General features: G+C 38.6%; 2 protein-coding genes across 2 annotated transcripts in view; one reads left to right on the plus strand and one right to left on the minus strand.

Annotated features, from left to right (window-relative positions):
* The window catches only part of LOC124276591, a 57,739-nt gene extending 52,774 nt beyond the window's left edge, over positions 1–4,965 (plus strand). Inside the window, 1 exon segment of the mRNA XM_046712238.1 lies at positions 573–4,965. Coding sequence (XP_046568194.1) covers positions 573–611 — 39 coding nt within the window. The 3' untranslated portion in view covers positions 612–4,965.
* A 789-nt stretch (positions 4,966–5,754) lies between these two features.
* LOC124276606 (leucine-rich repeat-containing protein 43-like) overlaps positions 5,755–19,133 on the minus strand; it is a 51,383-nt gene continuing 38,004 nt past the window's right edge. The window contains exons 6-15 of the mRNA XM_046712248.1: positions 15,703–15,823; positions 15,313–15,430; positions 14,328–14,404; positions 12,290–12,463; positions 11,421–11,526; positions 10,636–10,871; positions 9,663–9,770; positions 8,417–8,632; positions 7,214–7,292; positions 5,755–7,001 (exon numbers count right to left, since the gene is read on the minus strand). Of these exons, the coding sequence (XP_046568204.1) occupies positions 6,787–7,001; positions 7,214–7,292; positions 8,417–8,632; positions 9,663–9,770; positions 10,636–10,871; positions 11,421–11,526; positions 12,290–12,463; positions 14,328–14,404; positions 15,313–15,430; positions 15,703–15,823 (1,450 nt within the window). The 3' untranslated portion in view covers positions 5,755–6,786. The remainder of the gene's footprint in view (positions 7,002–7,213; positions 7,293–8,416; positions 8,633–9,662; positions 9,771–10,635; positions 10,872–11,420; positions 11,527–12,289; positions 12,464–14,327; positions 14,405–15,312; positions 15,431–15,702; positions 15,824–19,133) is intronic.

Consider the following 19,133-nt stretch of genomic DNA (forward strand, 5'->3'; position numbering starts at 1 on the left):
TATTACCTCAAACATAAAACAGGGATGAAACTAGTGTGCTGTTCAAAGAGGATTTAAACCCAGTTCACTCACTCACTTGCTTGCTAGGAGGTATAGAAGTGACAATGATTATTTATCTCAGTTACAAACATTGATATAAATCACTTAATTATCACATGATTATTTACTTGATGCCATAGTAGAGCTGGAATATTGCCATGTGTAGCATTAAAGAATACTCGCTCATGCACTCACTCAATCACCCAGCCTCTCAATCACCCAGACACCCAATCACCCAGCCTCTCAATCACCCAGACACCCAATCACCCAGCCTCTCAATCACCCAGCCACTCAATCATCCGTCCACTCAATCACCCAGCCACTCACCCAGCCTTTCAATCACTCAGCCACTCATGCCCCCATCTCACTCACTCACTCATCTCTCACTCACTCACTCACTCACTCACTCACTCACTCACTCACTCACTCACTCACTCACTCACTCACTCACTCACTCTCTCACTCACTCACTCTCACTCACTCACTCTCACTCACTCACTCACTCACTCACTCACTGATATTGTTACTTGCAGGAGAACGCTCTGATGACATCCGGCATGGGACCACTGTGATAGACAAAGGCGGTCTGGAAGTTCTTCCGATTGCCATGGATCATGTCCTGACCCAACTATGGACCACTGTGATATATAGAGGAGACAGCAACAGTCCCAGGGATCACCACCATGTATCATAGATCTAGCTCCCACCTAATGGCTATGTATAGGGCTACCATTTATCATTGGCCTAGAGAAAGGCAGCATACTGTCTCATATCAGTAAGTTAGTTTGGGAATAATTGGGTATGGAATTACTGGGTATTGCTTTGATCATCGTGAAAACAGGGTCTTCATTCTTATTTGTGTTTCACCAGGAAATAGCCCATTTATCTGTGGTAGGAAGCTAGAAACCGTTCAGATATTCGACATGGGAGAAAGCTTGCAGGAATGGTCATATTGCTTAAATCATTGACAACTGCTGTATTGTATTGTAATGGTACGACTGATCCCTGTTTGTGTATAAGTGTATGAGAGTGTGCGGATGGATGGGGGCTGAAATATTTTGAATTTATTTCAGAAATTAATAGAAGAAATGTGTTTGCCTTGATTGTAGCTTCTCCCTTCAAAGCAGAATGTTGTGTGACATCCAACTTTAAGAGAAAAAATATCATGTCACTAGCAAACATTCTGGCTGTCACATTAACATAAGATATATAAGAGTCTGATTTGAAGTAAAGAGCGTTAGGTTACCTAAACTGTTCTTAGTTTATGATGGGATAATATCCATAGTAACACAACCTCTTATAAAACTAGAGTGTGTCTTAAGTTTTGAGAAAACTTGAAATGTATGAAAACAGTGTTTATGACTGTGGTGTTTTCTTTTCTGATTCTTTCTGAGGGTTTATGCTCACTAAGCTCTTCCTGTCTAAATATTACAGGCAAATCTAAATTAATATTTGTGCACTCGGTGAATTTCTCTTTAATGTGACCTTCGGGTACTAAACTGAGAATACACTTATGGTGGTAGTTAAGTGGTTTATAAAACATATCAGGTTTTTGTCATTCACAGGTTTTAAGTTCTTGTCACATCCACAAATGTGGTGTCTGCTCAGGTCTCCTGTGTCAAGAATACTTTTTAATTGTGGAAAAATTGTCTGTGCCAGCCGGAGCATTATACTGGTCAGTTCTAAGTGCTATCTTGTTACTGTATACTGGAACATGGAGAGACTGTGGTTTGTTGTGGTATTTCATCTGCATTAGCAGTTCACTTAAACATTGAGGATCGTACATCAGTGTTGTTATTTTAGATTTTAAATTTTTTATTAGAACAGACAATCATAGATTTGTTGTTGTGTTATGGTCATAGCATTGGAACAATATTCACAACCATACCGTTTCAGTCAGTACATATGTGAAAATATCATCTTTGACAGTTTTTGTGCACCTTATTTAACTTGGGGTATTGGGGAAAATCTGGTAAGTCCCACCACTGGCTGCGTTGGAAGTCTGTGTTAAACAATGTAATTGGCTTATCTACGGTGATACACAGTACACATTTACTGGTATATGTCAAATTCATATCTATTTAACACCTGAGTTTGTTTTTTGACACTGCTATCAACAGTATTCCTTCTATTGATGATCTTTAAATATTGGAGTGTGGACCCACCAATCCAGTGATTGAAATCATGAGCATGGATCTAAACGACTGGGATATAAAGACATAGCACAACAAAGTCAGCATGCTTGGCTGTCCAATCCTCTAAGTCACCTGTCACATGGTTTGCTGGAGACTCGCTCTAGCCATGGTATTCACAGGAACAAGAGGATGTAGTGTTAGCTGTGTGAATGCTATAGGGCAATACTGATTGTATTTGAAGGCACATTAGCAATGTTACAGCCACAAGCTGTGTCTTGAAATGTTACCATAGGTAGCAATACATGCAGGGAGATAAAACAATGTCTGTGACTTTAAACAACTACTCTGAAGCACAAGTCTGAATAAATCTGGCAATCTTTGCTCATCTAACATAAAGAGTCAAGTATACTGAAAGTAATATCAAACAAGTCCTCAGTCAGCTCAGCCTGTATTGGGCAGTTATTCCTATGGGTTAATAACTGACGGGACGTAGCTGTAGTTTAAGGTAGAACTGGCACTTTGGGTAAAATTGTTGAACCATGAGTTAATAGGAAGTAACAACATGAATAGTGTATGAGTCACTCTCATAAACAAGACTTCCCAACACTATATCAAACTTCCAATATTGATAGAGGCGGTGGGGTAGCCTAGTGGTTAAAGCGTCTGCTCGTCACAACGAAGACCAGGGTTCTATTCCCCCACATGGGTACAATATGTGAAGCCCATTTCTGGTGTCCTCCGCTGTGATATTGCTGGAATATTGCTAAAAAGCGGCGTAAAACCATACTCACTCACTCACTCCAATATTGATACTAACGATGTTTACAATATGTTAGAAATCTGTAGGAACCAATCATAAATGGTTTCATATTTGCTGCAGCGACCGAATTCGGAATTGAACTATGGCAGGTTATTTAATTTAGGGCATTAATATTCAATCCCATTGTCATGTGTCATGATGTTTATTGATGGTTTTGTTGATCAGTATTACTTTGTTAATAAAGATCGATTCCGGTCAGTGACATGGTTCTCATTTTTCAGATTAGTTGATGTTGTAATTTGTGCCTTGTGAAACTTACACCATAATTAGGGCAAGAATTAATTGTCGCATTGATATACATCACAAAGTCTTATCACAGACAATTGAAATGCGAGTAGCCGAGACAAACTTGCTAGGACTGCAAATTTGTAGAAGCATTGTCCAACTTTACACAGTATTTATTGTTGGGGAAAATATCTAAGTTCATGTTTTTAATTAAACTTTATCTGGTTTACATTTTTAGCTGAAAATATGTTTTGTCTGCCTTACAAGGATGTCAAGTGGTTGGTCCCTTAGCTAGTGCATTGTGTATGTAATGATATCAGCTGTTGTTTAGTGCAGTAGACTGTGTGGTTTTAGTGTCAGTGGTCAATACTAGACAGATGGTTTCAACAATGCCTTGAGTCACAAATGGGTGCTGGTTCACAATGGATGTGTGTGTGTAAATGCTATAAATGTTAACATTATTTTGGTACACAATTAGATTTAAAAGACTGATCAGGATTGAAACATGTTCTAACAGTAGTTCATAGTCAAATACCAAAGGATTTTGTCAGCATCAATGTGAGTGAACTTTTATTAAACTGCTAACAATATCAAATCCTTTTTGCAGAGAGAATTTAGTTAGGCAAGGAGAGAGTGTTTTATGGGTGGGGCTTGAGTATTTCGTCTTAAAGTTTCACTTGGAGATTGAATGGTTCAAAACCATTATTCATCATTGGAAATATGTATGATTTTGTCATAAGAAATCCCTTGGATTATCATTTATCATCTAAGAAGTGTCTACTGTTGCTGGAATTAATGAATTGTCTGTCATTCTTATTTTTGTGTTTCTCATTTTGTACGGCTAGGATGCTTCACCAAGCAAAAAAATGTAAGGCCTCAATATCATGTCCATTTGCAATGTGAACGTGTTTCAATATCTTGTCCATTTTGCAATGTGAACTTGTGTCAATATCATGTCCATTTTGTAATGTGAACTTGTGTCAGCATCTTGTCCGTTTTGCAATGTGAACGTGTTTAAAAATCTTGTCCATTTTGCAATGTGAACGTGTTTCAAAATCTTGTCCATTTTGCAATGTGAACTTGTGTCAGCATCTTGTCCATTTTGCAATGTGAACTTGTGTCAATATCATGTCCATTTTGCAATGTGAACGTGTTTCAAAATCTTGTCCATTTTGCAATGTGAACTTGTGTCAATATCATGTCAATTTTGCAATGTGAACTTGTGTCAGCATCTTGTCCATTTTGCAATGTGAACGTGTTTCAAAATCTTGTCCATTTTGTAATGTGAACTTGTGTCAGCATCTTGTCCATTTTGTAATGTGAACTTGTGTCAGCATCTTGTCCATTTTGCAATGTGAACGTGTTTCCATTTTGCAATGTGAACGTGTTTCAATATCTTGTCCATTTTGCATCATGAACTTGTGCCAATATCATATCCTTTTTGTACTGAAATTTGCTTCGATTTGTTTATTTTGTGGCAACTCAGCTTCAGAATGAGGCAGTGATGTGTAGTGCTGTAGTGTTCACGAACCTTTTGTTTTGACTTAAAGCTGTGATTTTATCTACTATTGATACATAGCAGTTCAGCATATATTTTGTATTTATTATGCCAAACCTTGATAAAGTTCAGATCCTTGCCAACTGTAAAGTATAACAATTATTGTGACAGTGCGATCACTGTCAATATTGTTCATATCACCACATTGTACATTGTTCCCAAATAATAAAGTATTATTCAACACCTCAGATGGATTTGCATTGTTGTAACTTTCTCTGTTGTGTAACACTGCAGTCATCAATGTTCTAACTGTACCACTGTGGTTGGTAAATAACCAATAGTAATTATCTGGATCATACCATCCAGTGATTGACATCATGAGCATCTTTATACTTAATTGGGATTTGATGACATGCATCAACCAAGTCACTAAACCTGAGCACCTGGGCCCTTATTCTCGAAACGTTCGTAGCCCTAAGAATTCTTAACTTTGATCGTAGCCAATGTGTTAAGAATGGGCTTAAGAAGTTTGTAGGGCTACGAACGTTTCGAGCATAGCTAGCCTGATCCCATCGGTTACCTCTTATATAAGATATATATAAGATCGTAAACTCAAAAGTGTGAATTATCAATGCCAGCAATATTACAGTGTCCTTTAAACATGTTGCATTTTACTCAAGAATGTTTGTCTCCATACTCCCAGCATAGGTTTCTGGGATCAGCTCAGATGCTCACAGGGCTCTGATACAGTGTAGAGACACGTGGGAACAGTGTTAGGGGTGGTGGTGTCGCCAAGATGTTAAGGGGTTCTCTCGTCTAGCCGAAAACCTGGGTTCAATTCCCCACATGGGTATAATGTGTAAGCCCATTTCTGATGTCCCTCCTGTGAAATCGCTGAAATTTTGCTAAAAGTGGCATAAAACTAAACTCACTCACTCATTGTTGATAGAATCTGTCTGCAATGCTAGCATCAGCCTTTCCCATAGGTAAATGCCCTGATCCTAAATGAACAATATACTTCAACCATAAAACCTGGAATAGGTTATTGCATGTTTTATTCGTAATATCTTCATATTCATCAAATCAAGACATCACACCTTAGTTGTCATAAAGTCTTTCTGTAAGTGTACACATTCAAAAGACATTACTTACAATAAACACAGGAAAACAGTTTTGATATTTTGGCATTTACTTTTTAAAGCATTTTTTGTTTTCAAATTGGTCATAATGGTATTAACAATGAGATGATTTAAGCTAATCCACCTAATCTTAACAAAAACTTCCCAAAGCTCATGACAACATTTCATACTTTCCAAACAAGAACCAACTGATAATCCCTGTGGAAAAACTGTTGGTTGCCATCTGTATAGAAAGAAAGTTACTGAATTTAACAGATACTTGTCCTAAAATATTTCCATAAATACATACAAAATAATATGACACAACTGACCAATGTCTTCTGAACATATTTCAGATTACTGTTGACATTGTTATCACAGGTTCGTCACTTTGTCAAATATACATGATGTATTGTTCAGTTCATAACATTCACTACCACAGCATTTTCACATGCATGTGAAGATCTATACATGATCAACTTTATGTACACAGATATTTACAAGACACTTTCTCAAAATAATATTATGTTACAGGTATCTGTAAAAATATACCACTTTCATTTGAATAGAGATTTGTTTATCTTTCCACTGTACACAAAAGTGATTATCATAATATGCTAAGTGAATATTATCTGACATATTTCATCATCTTCATGAAACAGGATGCTGACAGTCATAGGTAGCGCATTGATAAACTCTGTACATATTAATATTTATACAATTATCATACACAAAGACACGCTTTAAGACATCTTTTGCATTAAACATTATCACTTGTTACAAAGTGTCCCGAAGCTTTCAAACTCAAAGTGGGTTTTACAAAAGGACATGGCAAATAAATCTTTAATTTGTCAAAAAATAATGGCCATACTTTCCCCATCTTCAGTTACAAAAGAAAATGGACAAGGTGAAGTTGTACAAAATGTGCCTGGATGTGTCGGCCATGTTGGTCTAGTCCTGTTCCTTGTCTCTCTGATCCTCCTCTTCCTTCAGTGAGTCCATAGCCGTCTTCCAGTGATGCAGCTTCACAGACACATGCACCTCTAGGGGAGGAGGGGGCACATCCTCTCCCTCCTCTGCTGTTGGTGTGGGTGCTGTGACCTTGCCCTTCTTGCCACCATCTTTCTTATCAGCATCTTTGACCTTGCCCCCTGCTTTCCCTGCATCTGTAGAAGGGAGGTAACTCGATGAGCAAAAGCAGTTATCTGCATGGATTACGTGACATTTAAATTCACTTTTAATAACTTTATTACTAAAACAGAGATCATGATTACCAAATAGAATAAAAACCCAGACAATTATTTAACTATTACTAGTCCAAGCAAGACATGGAACAACAGGCAGGCAGGTATTTTAAATCACCATGGGTAGCACCTACCTTTCCCTTTGTCTTTCTTGATAGCTGAGGACGATTTTGTAGCCTTCTTGTCCTTCAGATCCTTGTCCTTCTTACTCTCCTGCAACAGTGAGTGAGGTTATTTATTGTTGCAGTAATATTTTCGTTCTACTTGCAGTGGTGTTGAAGTAACAGATTTACCCCAGGTGTGCTGCTTTGTGTACAGAAAAGTACTCTTGCACACAAAAAATAATACTACACATATGTAGAATATGTGACCACTGCAAGGTGCTTAAAGGGAGACCCAGCTTCACACTCCAGTGCTTACTTCCAGTATTCATGTCATCGGTTCCCAATTATGCAGATCAATGCTCATGCTGTTGTCTGGTCCAGACTCGATTATTTACAGACCGCCGCCATATAGCTGGAATATTGCTGAGTGTGGCATAAAACTAAACTCACTCACTCACTTCCAGTATTGGTATAGATGTAATTACAAGCTCATTCAAATCAGATCTGTAACTCCATTGCAATCCCTGTCTGTGTGAAGATCTGACGCTATCGCTACAGAAGGTCAAGTAGCTGATTTCAGATTTCTAAAACAACTCTGCTTCTTTATTGTACTGCCACAATTTGCGAATTTTGATTTCCGCAAAAAAGAGAACCCAAACATGTTTGTTGCCCAGACTTGTAAAAAATACCAACAACAAAATAATAACATCACTATATTTGGTTCACATTACATTTCCAACTTTCTGTAAATTTCTGAGGTACGGAAATCAGACAGGAATGGCTGAATATTTGCCACTTTTCCCGAGATGTTGATTAGTAAGTTCACAAGACGTGAGAAATCACACCTGAGTAAAGATCAGATTTCATAGGATTGGACCTAAAGAGCACCGTAGGTCAAAATGAAATACTTTCTCAGTATAATTATGGTAATGATCAGCCACTACCATCCATTTCATAAACTTAAAGCAAAACTAGAACTGGAACATCCGAGGACTGCCACTCATGTTGAGCCTAGTGACAAAATGAATGGGCAATTCAGTAGTCAAGTTTGGTTAAAGCCAGCAGTAGAATCAGCCAGGTTTAACAGTCAACACTACCATGGCATTTCAGCGTGTTTACAAACTAATGATGTGTATTCAAAATCAGGAATGGGTATGGAAACCAGTCTTCTTAACGACTGTCTGACACGTTAACAAATAAGGACTCAACAGTAGACAGCAGCATGGTGCTCACCTTTCTACCAAGTTCAGGTGACTCGGTGCAGACTGTTGACGCTGCCGTCTCCACGCCCCCGTGGGAGAACACTGACATCACCTCGAAGTCCCCCTCCAGGAAGTCGTCCAGCTGGACATGGAACGTAGCTAGAGTGGTCAGCTGAGGTTCTGTCCGCCTCAGCTCAACCTCAGGCTCTTTCTTTTTCTTCTTTTTATCCTCTTTCTTGGGCTCAGGCTGAAAATGAAGAAGAAATGAGTATCTACAGTTATGCATAACAGCTGAAATTATAAAAACAAAGCATATCAAAAACATTTAAATGTTCAAAAAAAGGATGAATTGGAGCTGGAATATCTGCACCTTTTTAAAAACTCATTAAAAAATATACTGCTTAGCATACAGTGACTTATCATGAATACATTATTTAGTGAAAACTAGATGTACCACATGCTCAGTATTTAAACTGCCACATAAAGTTCCTCCATTCTACTTTTTCCTTATAAGAGCAAACTTGTCAGCTTGCCATTGAGATTATAGTCTCTACTACCCAGTACTTTGTCAAGCCTCTCATGCACCCCAGTCCGTGGACTACCGTGCAACCCTGAAGGCTGACATTGTATAGTCCCTGCTTGCCTCTCATTTCTACCCCGCTGAGATACCATGCCGCGGTGAAGCATAAGATTCCCCACTGGACACATTATACTGACTCGCTGTTGTACAAAAGGACAACAAGTCCATATTTAATGTCTTTTTTGGTATGGCCAGCGGTTGGGGATCGAACCCTAGCGACCTTCTAAGACTACCTTCGGAGTTCCTGGGTGCTGTTGTAAGCGCTAAGACTACATTAAGTCTAAGTTAAGGTACAGGAGTTACGGTCACCTTAGCGCTAAGATCACTTTGAACAATGGCACCCAGGTAGGTAAAGGTACCCAGCAGTCCATGCTGGTGAATAGAGAGAACCACTGGACCACGTGATCAGGTTCGATGACATGGTTAAACGCATGTCATCATTTATGGCCAGACAATCCAGTGATTGATATTATGACACTGCTCATAATATCAATCACTGGATTGTCTTGTCATTTACAGACTTTTGTCCTATAGCTGGGATTTTGCTGAGCTAAGCAATAAGAAAAATTCAACAAGAAACAAATTTCAATGACCTCCTCAGCTGAATAGATGATACACCAGTATACCTCGTATAGCAAAGAAAATGTCATGAAAACAATAGTTGCTGATCCATCACAGAATTATTATTATTGCTCACCTTGCCCTTTTTATCTGCCTTGGCATTCTTGTCGTCTTTGCCCTTCTTAACTGACCCGGCCACACTGGCCCTGTCCCCTTCCTCTTCCTCCAGAGGATAGCACAGAACCTGCAGCCATATTATTAATCAGTCTTCAATACACAGGCTAGGAGAGCTACTCAGTAAACACTTCAACATCTCACATCACATGTTACTAGCCCTGCAAAACAAAAGGCATTACATCTCCCCAGGCCCCAAACTGAAAATACATTCAATTGTGGTATCCGGAAAACATAATCGGTCGCATCAACTATACATGGAAACTTATCAACAATGCTGGATATGACAAAATAATGGATATGACTTCCATCTTGAATTATCCATACCACACTTTTTTTCCCAAAACTGCACAGTTAAAACGATAATGGTGCCATATGCAAGGTAAACTCTGTTACAGAACCTAAAGTATAGCTTTGATACAACAATAACTCCCTATTCCATTCTCAGCTTGTTCTCAGCAGCAGCAGCATAAACTCATCCTCATTTCAACTTTAACATTTAAAAACTTCAAGGTTTCTTCATAGAATTGGATATCTAACTGTATACAAGGGAGGGAGGGACTACAGGGATTTATCAAGTTTATCCAGACCTGGGCCTAGATTTTCGAAGCTCTCTTAGAGCTAAGATAGTCGTAAGTTAATCTTAATGTATGGCACTTACGACTATCTTAGCGCTAAGAGAGCTTCGAAAATCTAGGCCCTGCTTAGAAGTTAATATTTCGCCACAAGTCCGCAGCAAATGTTGGTAAACATTGAATGTAGTGTTCAACTTCAATTATGAAATATCGTATGTCTAAATTAATTAAATCAGAACTATATGCTTGAAAAAAGATTGTTTGAACAAAATAATAATTTTTCCCAAGTTTGCTTTCTACTATGGCAGTCCATTGACAAAGTATCATAAAGTGACTCCAGAACATGTTATGTGAACTGACCACTTGCTCCACCACCGAGAAGTCCATGCCCTTGCTGAAGAAGTCCCTCAGATTGTGCAGGTCATCCCTGACCTGAGTGCTTGACCAGTTCACCTCCATCTCCTCAGCCCAAGGCAGACCTCCTGTTCTCAGTGGACCGAGTTTCATCTGGCGCTGGACTGGCTCGATCCGTGCCGTGTCGTCCTCAATGAAGTCATCCGCCAAGGATTCTCCCCCAAGTACAGACAAAGGGACCTCTGCTCAGAGAAGGAGATGCTTGCTGTATATGACCGTTTATTACTCGCCCGTGGAAGATACTGCAGTGTAATATTTTTACTGCAATATTACACTAGTGTAATACCGCTAGACGTATGACGTCATAATGGTTACAGTTATGACGTCACAATGCTAATACCTCTGTCAGAATGGTATTAGACCTTGCTTGACTCGTAGAAAGCTGAGAGTCATCACACTTCGTAGGCAGTTTCTATCAGTTTATGTTGGAGAGTAATAAACAGAATTTATTAAACTCCGAGAAAGATTTAGCATCAAATTCGCTTTCGCTCATTTGATAAGTATGGTATTACATGGAAGGACGTTTAGTATCCTCTATATATTACTCGCCCATGTAGGATACTGCAGTGTAATATATTTACGGCAATATGTTACACTAGTGTAATACCGCTAGACGTATGACATCATAATGGCTTACAGCTAATATCTCTGTCGCAATGATATTAGACCTTGCTTGATAGCTCCAACAAATTTTCAAGTGTCATGTGAAATCCCCATGTTGCTATGGTTACCTGCCAATTCTTGCACTGTCTCAAGGTCCGGTTTACTGGTGAAGCAGACACTCTTTTCCTGCTGGCTGTTTGACCTTTCACCTTGTGACCCAACACCAAGGTCAGACTGGTGAACAAGGAAAGAAAAAGTTGAAACAAATTCACTTAAATTCACTTTTCTGTATGATGAGTAATTACTACTGACAAACATTTATTTTAACTTCAGCATACATCAAAATTTGAGACTGTGCTATGAATTGAGAGTTTTACAAACTGTTTGCTTGCCACCAATTATTTGCTTGATTTCAATGCCTGGGCAGACATTTCTATTTAGACCTATTGTGTTTAATCATTAAGAAAATGATGAGGATTCTGTGCATAAAAACAATATGGCATTTAATGAAGACGTCAATATTCTGAAGCCCCCATGTTTATTTGAGGCTCGGCATTGAAGAAAGAAACACAATTCAAATGGATCTGAAACTGATGAAAATCATCAGGGCATTGTTTCAGATGATATTATGCCTGATATCCTAAATATCATGACCCTTCCCTACTCATTGTCTTATTTCTGAGGGGCAGTGGGGTGGCCTAGTGGTTAAAGCGTCCACTCGTCACCCCGAAGACCCGGGTTCGAATCCCCACGTGTACAATGTGTGAAGCGCATATCTGGTGTTCCCGGTCGTGATATTGCTGGAATATTGCTAAAAACATACTCAGTCATATATTTCTGCTGACTTTCCCCATGTTTGACTTGAACGTTGTTTTCGTGGCCCTCCCCAAAAACTTGCATTCCCTTTTTTACCCTCCCCTCAAGACCCACTCCTGATACACAGATCTAACCTAGGGCCACCTGTACCTGGTGCAACAACAACTGATGTGATGCTCACCAAGTCAGGGGAGGCTCCCAGCTGCCGTCCCTCCGTCCCTGGCAGGAGGGGCATCTCCGTGACATCGTCTGGGACATGCAACACCTCCGCCTTGGTGCCAGAATCCTCCAAGAACATGAATTCCACATAGTACGTTCTCTCTACGATAGGGAACTCGGGCTGCTCCTCTGGGTTCTATAATAAGAGTTGCACAAGTAGGAGACAAATTATCTTTCCATATTATCTTACCAACATATTTCAAGTTGCCACGGTAAAAGTTATTTCATTCAAAATTTAAACCAATTAACAAATAAAACAGCTGTTTGATCACACTGAGAATAGTTTATGCTTGTCATGTGACCTCCGTTAACTCGGAAACATGTGACTTTTTTGCATCAGAGGAGAGTGTAAAGGATGTATTCTCAGGACCAACTCTGAAATCCATGTGCAGTCTGTTTTCTTCATGGCAAGGCATAAGAGAAGAAGGTCTAAGAAATGTATGTGCCTGTTAGATGAGATATAATGTATTTTACCATGATTACACCAACCAATCAGATCTCACCATTGTAACATTGTGGTAATATAATACATGTTTAGGGCTCTGCTTGTGCGGTATGTGTTTGACTCAGACTAGCAGTGAAATGGAATTTGAAATGAGGACGTTTCTGGACCGTAATCAACAGCATCTGAGTCAGTTACTGATGGGGATATTGTGTCCAATATTAAGGACGGACCATATAGGTGTGTTGTACCCTAGAAACAGTAATGTTTGGGGTGACCCTCCCTGATTCACTCTGACCCATTCCTTCCTTTAAGTAACAACTGGTCTGTTAGAAACTCTTGGCAGTCAGCACTGTGTGTTTCAAAATGCACATTTGTCAGGTCAGCATATGGTATCATCATGTCATACCAGAGCAATGGTACATCTGTCCTACATAAAAACATGTGCAGAGATGCCAACCCTTACGCTTTAGGCGTAATTATTACGATTTTGACCATTAAATTACGCCATTACACTTAATCTGCGAAAATTACGCGGAACATAAACATACATCGAGGATACATCAACCCATGGGCTCTGAGGGACCAGTCAACAACGTATTTATCTTACCGAACACCTCAATGGTAATTTTGAACTGTTTGAAGCACGGGTATCGGATCACAGTATGGAGGACAAGACGACAAGATGCTTTTCTTCTCGTTTTTCGAAAATCAGTTAAGTGGATAAATTTTCACAGGGAAGTGTTTCGTAACGCACAGGTGCAGGGGTGCAGAAATGGCCTTGCACCGATAGGAATCGCTTACTCTTAGCATCGCACTCATTCCAATTAACTTGCAAGAAATTAAAGTATGTTGAGTCACATGACCAACAATTTTCGATGTATGGAGATTCATAATGATTGGTCACATGTGTTTCTGTCTAGAATCTTCCTTTTCGTGAAAACGTTTACCATGTTGAAGCGATCGGCAGACAAGTATTACACTTTTTAGGTCCAAATTACACTTTTTGACCTCTAGTATTACACTTAGGCCCGAAATAGGGTTGGCATCTCTGCATGTGCCATACAAAATTCCTGACAGTTACACAGGTAAACGATGTTGATAAACATTACAATGCATGCCTTTTATTGTTTGTGTAAGAAATTGAGTAATAGTAATAGTAATAGTCCGCTTACCGGTATATGGCTCATATCCAGGCACATTGCCTGCTCACGGCGCTACGTACATTACTATCTCCGGTCATAGGACACTATCGTACTTTCCGATACTTCTTCAACTCCCTGGGGAGTATACAGCCATGCTGCCTGTTAGGCGCAATGAACTAAACACTCACATTGCCAGCTCATCCTGACGGGTACCCATTTTACAGCTGGGTGAAACTGAGACAATGTGGATCTAAGTATCTTGTCCAAGGATACTACGCAAATGTGCCCACCTCGGGACCCGAGTCTAAGAGGAATTCATAGTTTGCAACCTCAGGTTTATGTGATCAGTTCCAAATGAATTCCATTGCCCCTTTGATAATGAGGAGTCTTTCAACAATGACAACAACACTCACCTTAAGTTCTTCTGGTACAGGTACACCGGTCATCTGGGACACTTCTATGGTCAGCTTAGCTTCATCTAGTACATACTCTGAAACAACACGGAACACTTGCAACTCCACACCCAAAACACTCCCATATTCACTTGGTACATCATCATACATAAGCTAAACATACCAGACCCCTTCTGATACCAAAGTAACTCTGAAGGGGTCGTTGTCGGCACAGGTACTACAGATACGTATCCCAGGTACGTTTCTGTATACAGTAATGTACCCTAAACAAGATCAAAATACAGAAACGTACCCGGCACCTTACACGGACGATGAGTCCATATTTCGCAACCTAAAATCGAAGCCGTATGTAGTAGTTCCCGTTCAACTGATTGCAAATGGTATTGTGCTCTGCGAAATATTCATGACCGTGCATGGTCGTTTCTTATAGAACGTAATCAAATGCATCTAATACCACTGTATGACAGTTCCAATCAAGAAAACAACACACTGCGGAATGGAATCGTCCAAGGGTACGTTTCTGTATACCGATTTTGGCTAGGGTACATTTCTGTATACAGTACCCATGCCGACAACGACCCCTTCAGCGTAGCACAACAGTAAATAACAAACAGTGCTTTGTTCAGTTTCTGTAACATGAACTCAGAAACAAAAATATTAATTAAAAAGAAGAAACAAAAAAGAACAACTAGCCTAAAATTCTTTGTTTATTATTATTATTTATTACCCAGTCAGCAATAATCAATATTTTATTGTCAGCATTTAAACAATTAAATCCTGAAATGACAATCCATTGATCGAAATTGCAAAACTCCATGCCTTTGGAGTACAATGATACTCCATACAACAAGTACAACACACTGAGCCTGACCACATGTCCCATTAAGCCATCGCTTATGACCATAATTGGTTGCTGAGGATTAATTCTAACCCAGAATGCCTATGGGCTTCTTAACATTGACCAGAATGACGCCATGTGCCTCACCTCTCCGTCTCGCCAAGCCCTTGAAATGATGCTTCTCATCTGCTGATATCCTGACATCATCCAGGATGCTTAACTTCCTTAGCGAGTCGATTGTGTAACCACGGTAACCGGGTATCAACTAAAATCATTGCAAAAATATTCTTTGGCATAATGACAAAAATAAGTTAAATTCTTTGTTAACCAAACACCCAGTCAATGACAAGGGTTAAAAATTGCATTCTATAATTACTGCATTTTGAAATATTCTGACTGAAATTAGTTACAATGACACAAATGATTTTGAACAGTAGTGTTTTTTTTCTTCTTCTTGTCCGATTCAGTTATTTCAGTTATGATAAAATCAGCAAGGTTTGACAATATGGGAAGCCACATTGACTCAAGGCTGCTCACCGACAGTGGATTGCCGAGTAAGATCAGATTGCGGAGCTTGGGTAGAGTGCTCAGTTTCCGAACAACATCCAGCAGGTCACTGAGGTTATTGTGGCTGAGGTCCAGTGATAGAAGACATGGCCTGCAATACAAAATCATGAAACATATTGTCAACTGAAATTCTTTGAGTACAAAACTGGTAGCTGTGTTAATCAAAGTAAAGTTTTTAGTAATCTCTAGTGATGTATAAACATACCAGTAATCTCCCGTGATGTATAAACATACCAGTAATCTCCCGTGATGTATAAACATACCAGTAATCTCCAGTGATGTATAAACATACCAGTAATCTCCAGTGATGTATAAACATACCAGTAATCTCCAGTGATGTATAAACATACCAGTAATCTCCAGTGATGTATAAACATACCAGTAATCTCCAGTGATGTATAAACATACCAGTAATCTCCAGTGATGTATAAACATACCAGTAACCTCCCGTGATGTATAAACATACCAGTAATCTCTAGTGATGTATAAACATACCAGTAATCTCCCGTGATGTATAAACATACCAGTAATCTCCGTGATGTATAAACATACCAGTAATCTCCCGTGATGTATAAACATACCAGTAATCTCTAGTGATGTATAAACATACCAGTAATCTCCCGTGATGTATAAACATACCAGTAATCTCCAGTGATGTATAAACATACCAGTAATCTCCAGTGATGTATAAACATACCAGTAATCTCCCGTGATGTATAAACATACCAGTAATCTCTAGTGATGTATAAACATACCAGTAATCTCTAGTGATGTATAAACATACCAGTAATCTCCAGTGATGTATAAACATACCAGTAATCTCTAGTGATGTATAAACATACCAGTAATCTCCGTGATGTATAAACATACCAGTAATCTCCGTGATGTATAAACATACCAGTAATCTCCAGTGATGTATAAACATACCAGTAATCTCCAGTGATGTATAAACATACCAGTAATCTCCAGTGATGTATAAACATACCAGTAATCTCCATGATGTATAAACATACCAGTAATCTCCAGTGATGTATAAACATACCAGTAATCTCCAGTGATGTATAAACATACCAGTAATCTCTCCGTGATGTATGATGTATAAACAGTAATCTCCCGTGATGTAAACATACCAGTAATCTCCAGTCATACCAGTAATCTCCAGTGATGTATAAACATACCAGTAATCTCCGTCCAGTGATGTATAAACATACCAGTAATCTCCCCGTGATGTATAAACATACCAGTAATCTCCCGTGATGTATAAACATACCAGTAATCTCCAGTGATGTATAAACATACCAGTAATCTCCCGTGATGTATAAACATACCAGTAATCTCCAGTGATGTATAAACATACCAGTAATCTCCAGTGATGTATAAACATACCAGTAATCTCCGTGATGTATAAACATACCAGTAATCTCCAGTGATGTATAAACATACCAGTAATCTCCAGTGATGTATAAACATACCAGTAATCTCCAGTGATGTATAAACATACCAGTAATCTCTAGTGATGTATAAACATACCAGTAATCTCCCGTGATGTATAAACATACCAGTAATCTCCCGTGATGTATAAACATACCAGTAATCTCTAGTGATGTATAAACATACCAGTAATCTCCCATGATGTATAAACATACCAGTAATCTCCCGTGATGTATAAACATACCAGTAATCTCTAGTGATGTATAAACATACCAGTAATCTCCAGTGATGTATAAACATACCAGTAATCTCCAGTGATGTATAAACATACCAGTAATCTCCAGTGATGTATAAACATACCAGTAATCTCTAGTGATGTATAAACATACCAGTAATCTCCCGTGATGTATAAACATACCAGTAATCTCCCGTGATGTATAAACATACCAGTAATCTCTAGTGATGTATAAACATACCAGTAATCTCTAGTGATGTATAAACATACCAGTAATCTCCAGTGATGTATAAACATACCAGTAATCTCCAGTGATGTATAAACATACCAGTAATCTCCCGTGATGTATAAACATACCAGTAATCTCCCGTGATGTATAAACATACCAGTAATCTCTAGTGATGTATAAACATACCAGTAATCTCCAGTGATGTATAAACATACCAGTAATCTCCAGTGATGTATAAACATACCAGTAATCTCTAGTGATGTATAAACATACCAGTAATCTCTAGTGATGTATAAACATACCAGTAATCTCCAGTGATGTATAAACATACCAGTAATCTCCAGTGATGTATAAACATACCAGTAATCTCCCGTGATGTATAAACATACCAGTAATCTCCCGTGATGTATAAACATACCAGTAATCTCTAGTGATGTATAAACATACCAGTAATCTCCGTGATGTATAAACATACCAGTAATCTCCCCGTGATGTATAAACATACCAGTAATCTCTAGTGATGTATAAACATACCAGTAATCTCCAGTGATGTATAAACATACCAGTAATCTCCAGTGATGTATAAACATACCAGTAATCTCTAGTGATGTATAAACATACCAGTAATCTCCAGTGATGTATAAACATACCAGTAATCTCTAGTGATGTATAAACATACCAGTAATCTCCAGTGATGTATAAACATACCAGTAATCTCCAGTGATGTATAAACATACCAGTAATCTCTAGTGATGTATAAACATACCAGTAATCTCCCGTGATGTATAAACATACCAGTAATCTCCAGTGATGTATAAACATACCAGTAATCTCCCGTGATGTATAAACATACCAGTAATCTCCAGTGATGTATAAACATACCAGTAATCTCCCGTGATGTATAAACATACCAGTAATCTCTAGTGATGTATAAACATACCAGTAATCTCCCGTGATGTATAAACATACCAGTAATCTCTAGTGATGTATAAACATACCAGTAATCTCCCGTGATGTATAAACATACCAGTAATCTCCAGTGATGTATAAACATACCAGTAATCTCCAGTGATGTATAAACATACCAGTAATCTCCAGTGATGTATAAACATACCAGTAATCTCTAGTGATGTATAAACATACCAGTAATCTCCAGTGATGTATAAACATACCAGTAATCTCTAGTGATGTATAAACATACCAGTAATCTCCCGTGATGTATAAACATACCAGTAATCTCCAGTGATGTATAAACATACCAGTAATCTCTAGTGATGTATAAACATACCAGTAATCTCTAGTGATGTATAAACATACCAGTAATCTCTAGTGATGTATAAACATACCAGTAATCTCCAGTGATGTATAAACATACCAGTAATCTCCAGTGATGTATAAACATACCAGTAATCTCCCATGATGTATAAACATACCAGTAATCTCCCGTGATGTATAAACATACCAGTAATCTCCAGTGATGTATAAACATACCAGTAATCTCTAGTG

Source organism: Haliotis rubra, unplaced genomic scaffold (assembly GCF_003918875.1).
Source record: "Haliotis rubra isolate DU_JTF1 unplaced genomic scaffold, ASM391887v1 Scf210, whole genome shotgun sequence".
Lineage (NCBI taxonomy): Eukaryota > Metazoa > Mollusca > Gastropoda > Lepetellida > Haliotidae > Haliotis > Haliotis rubra.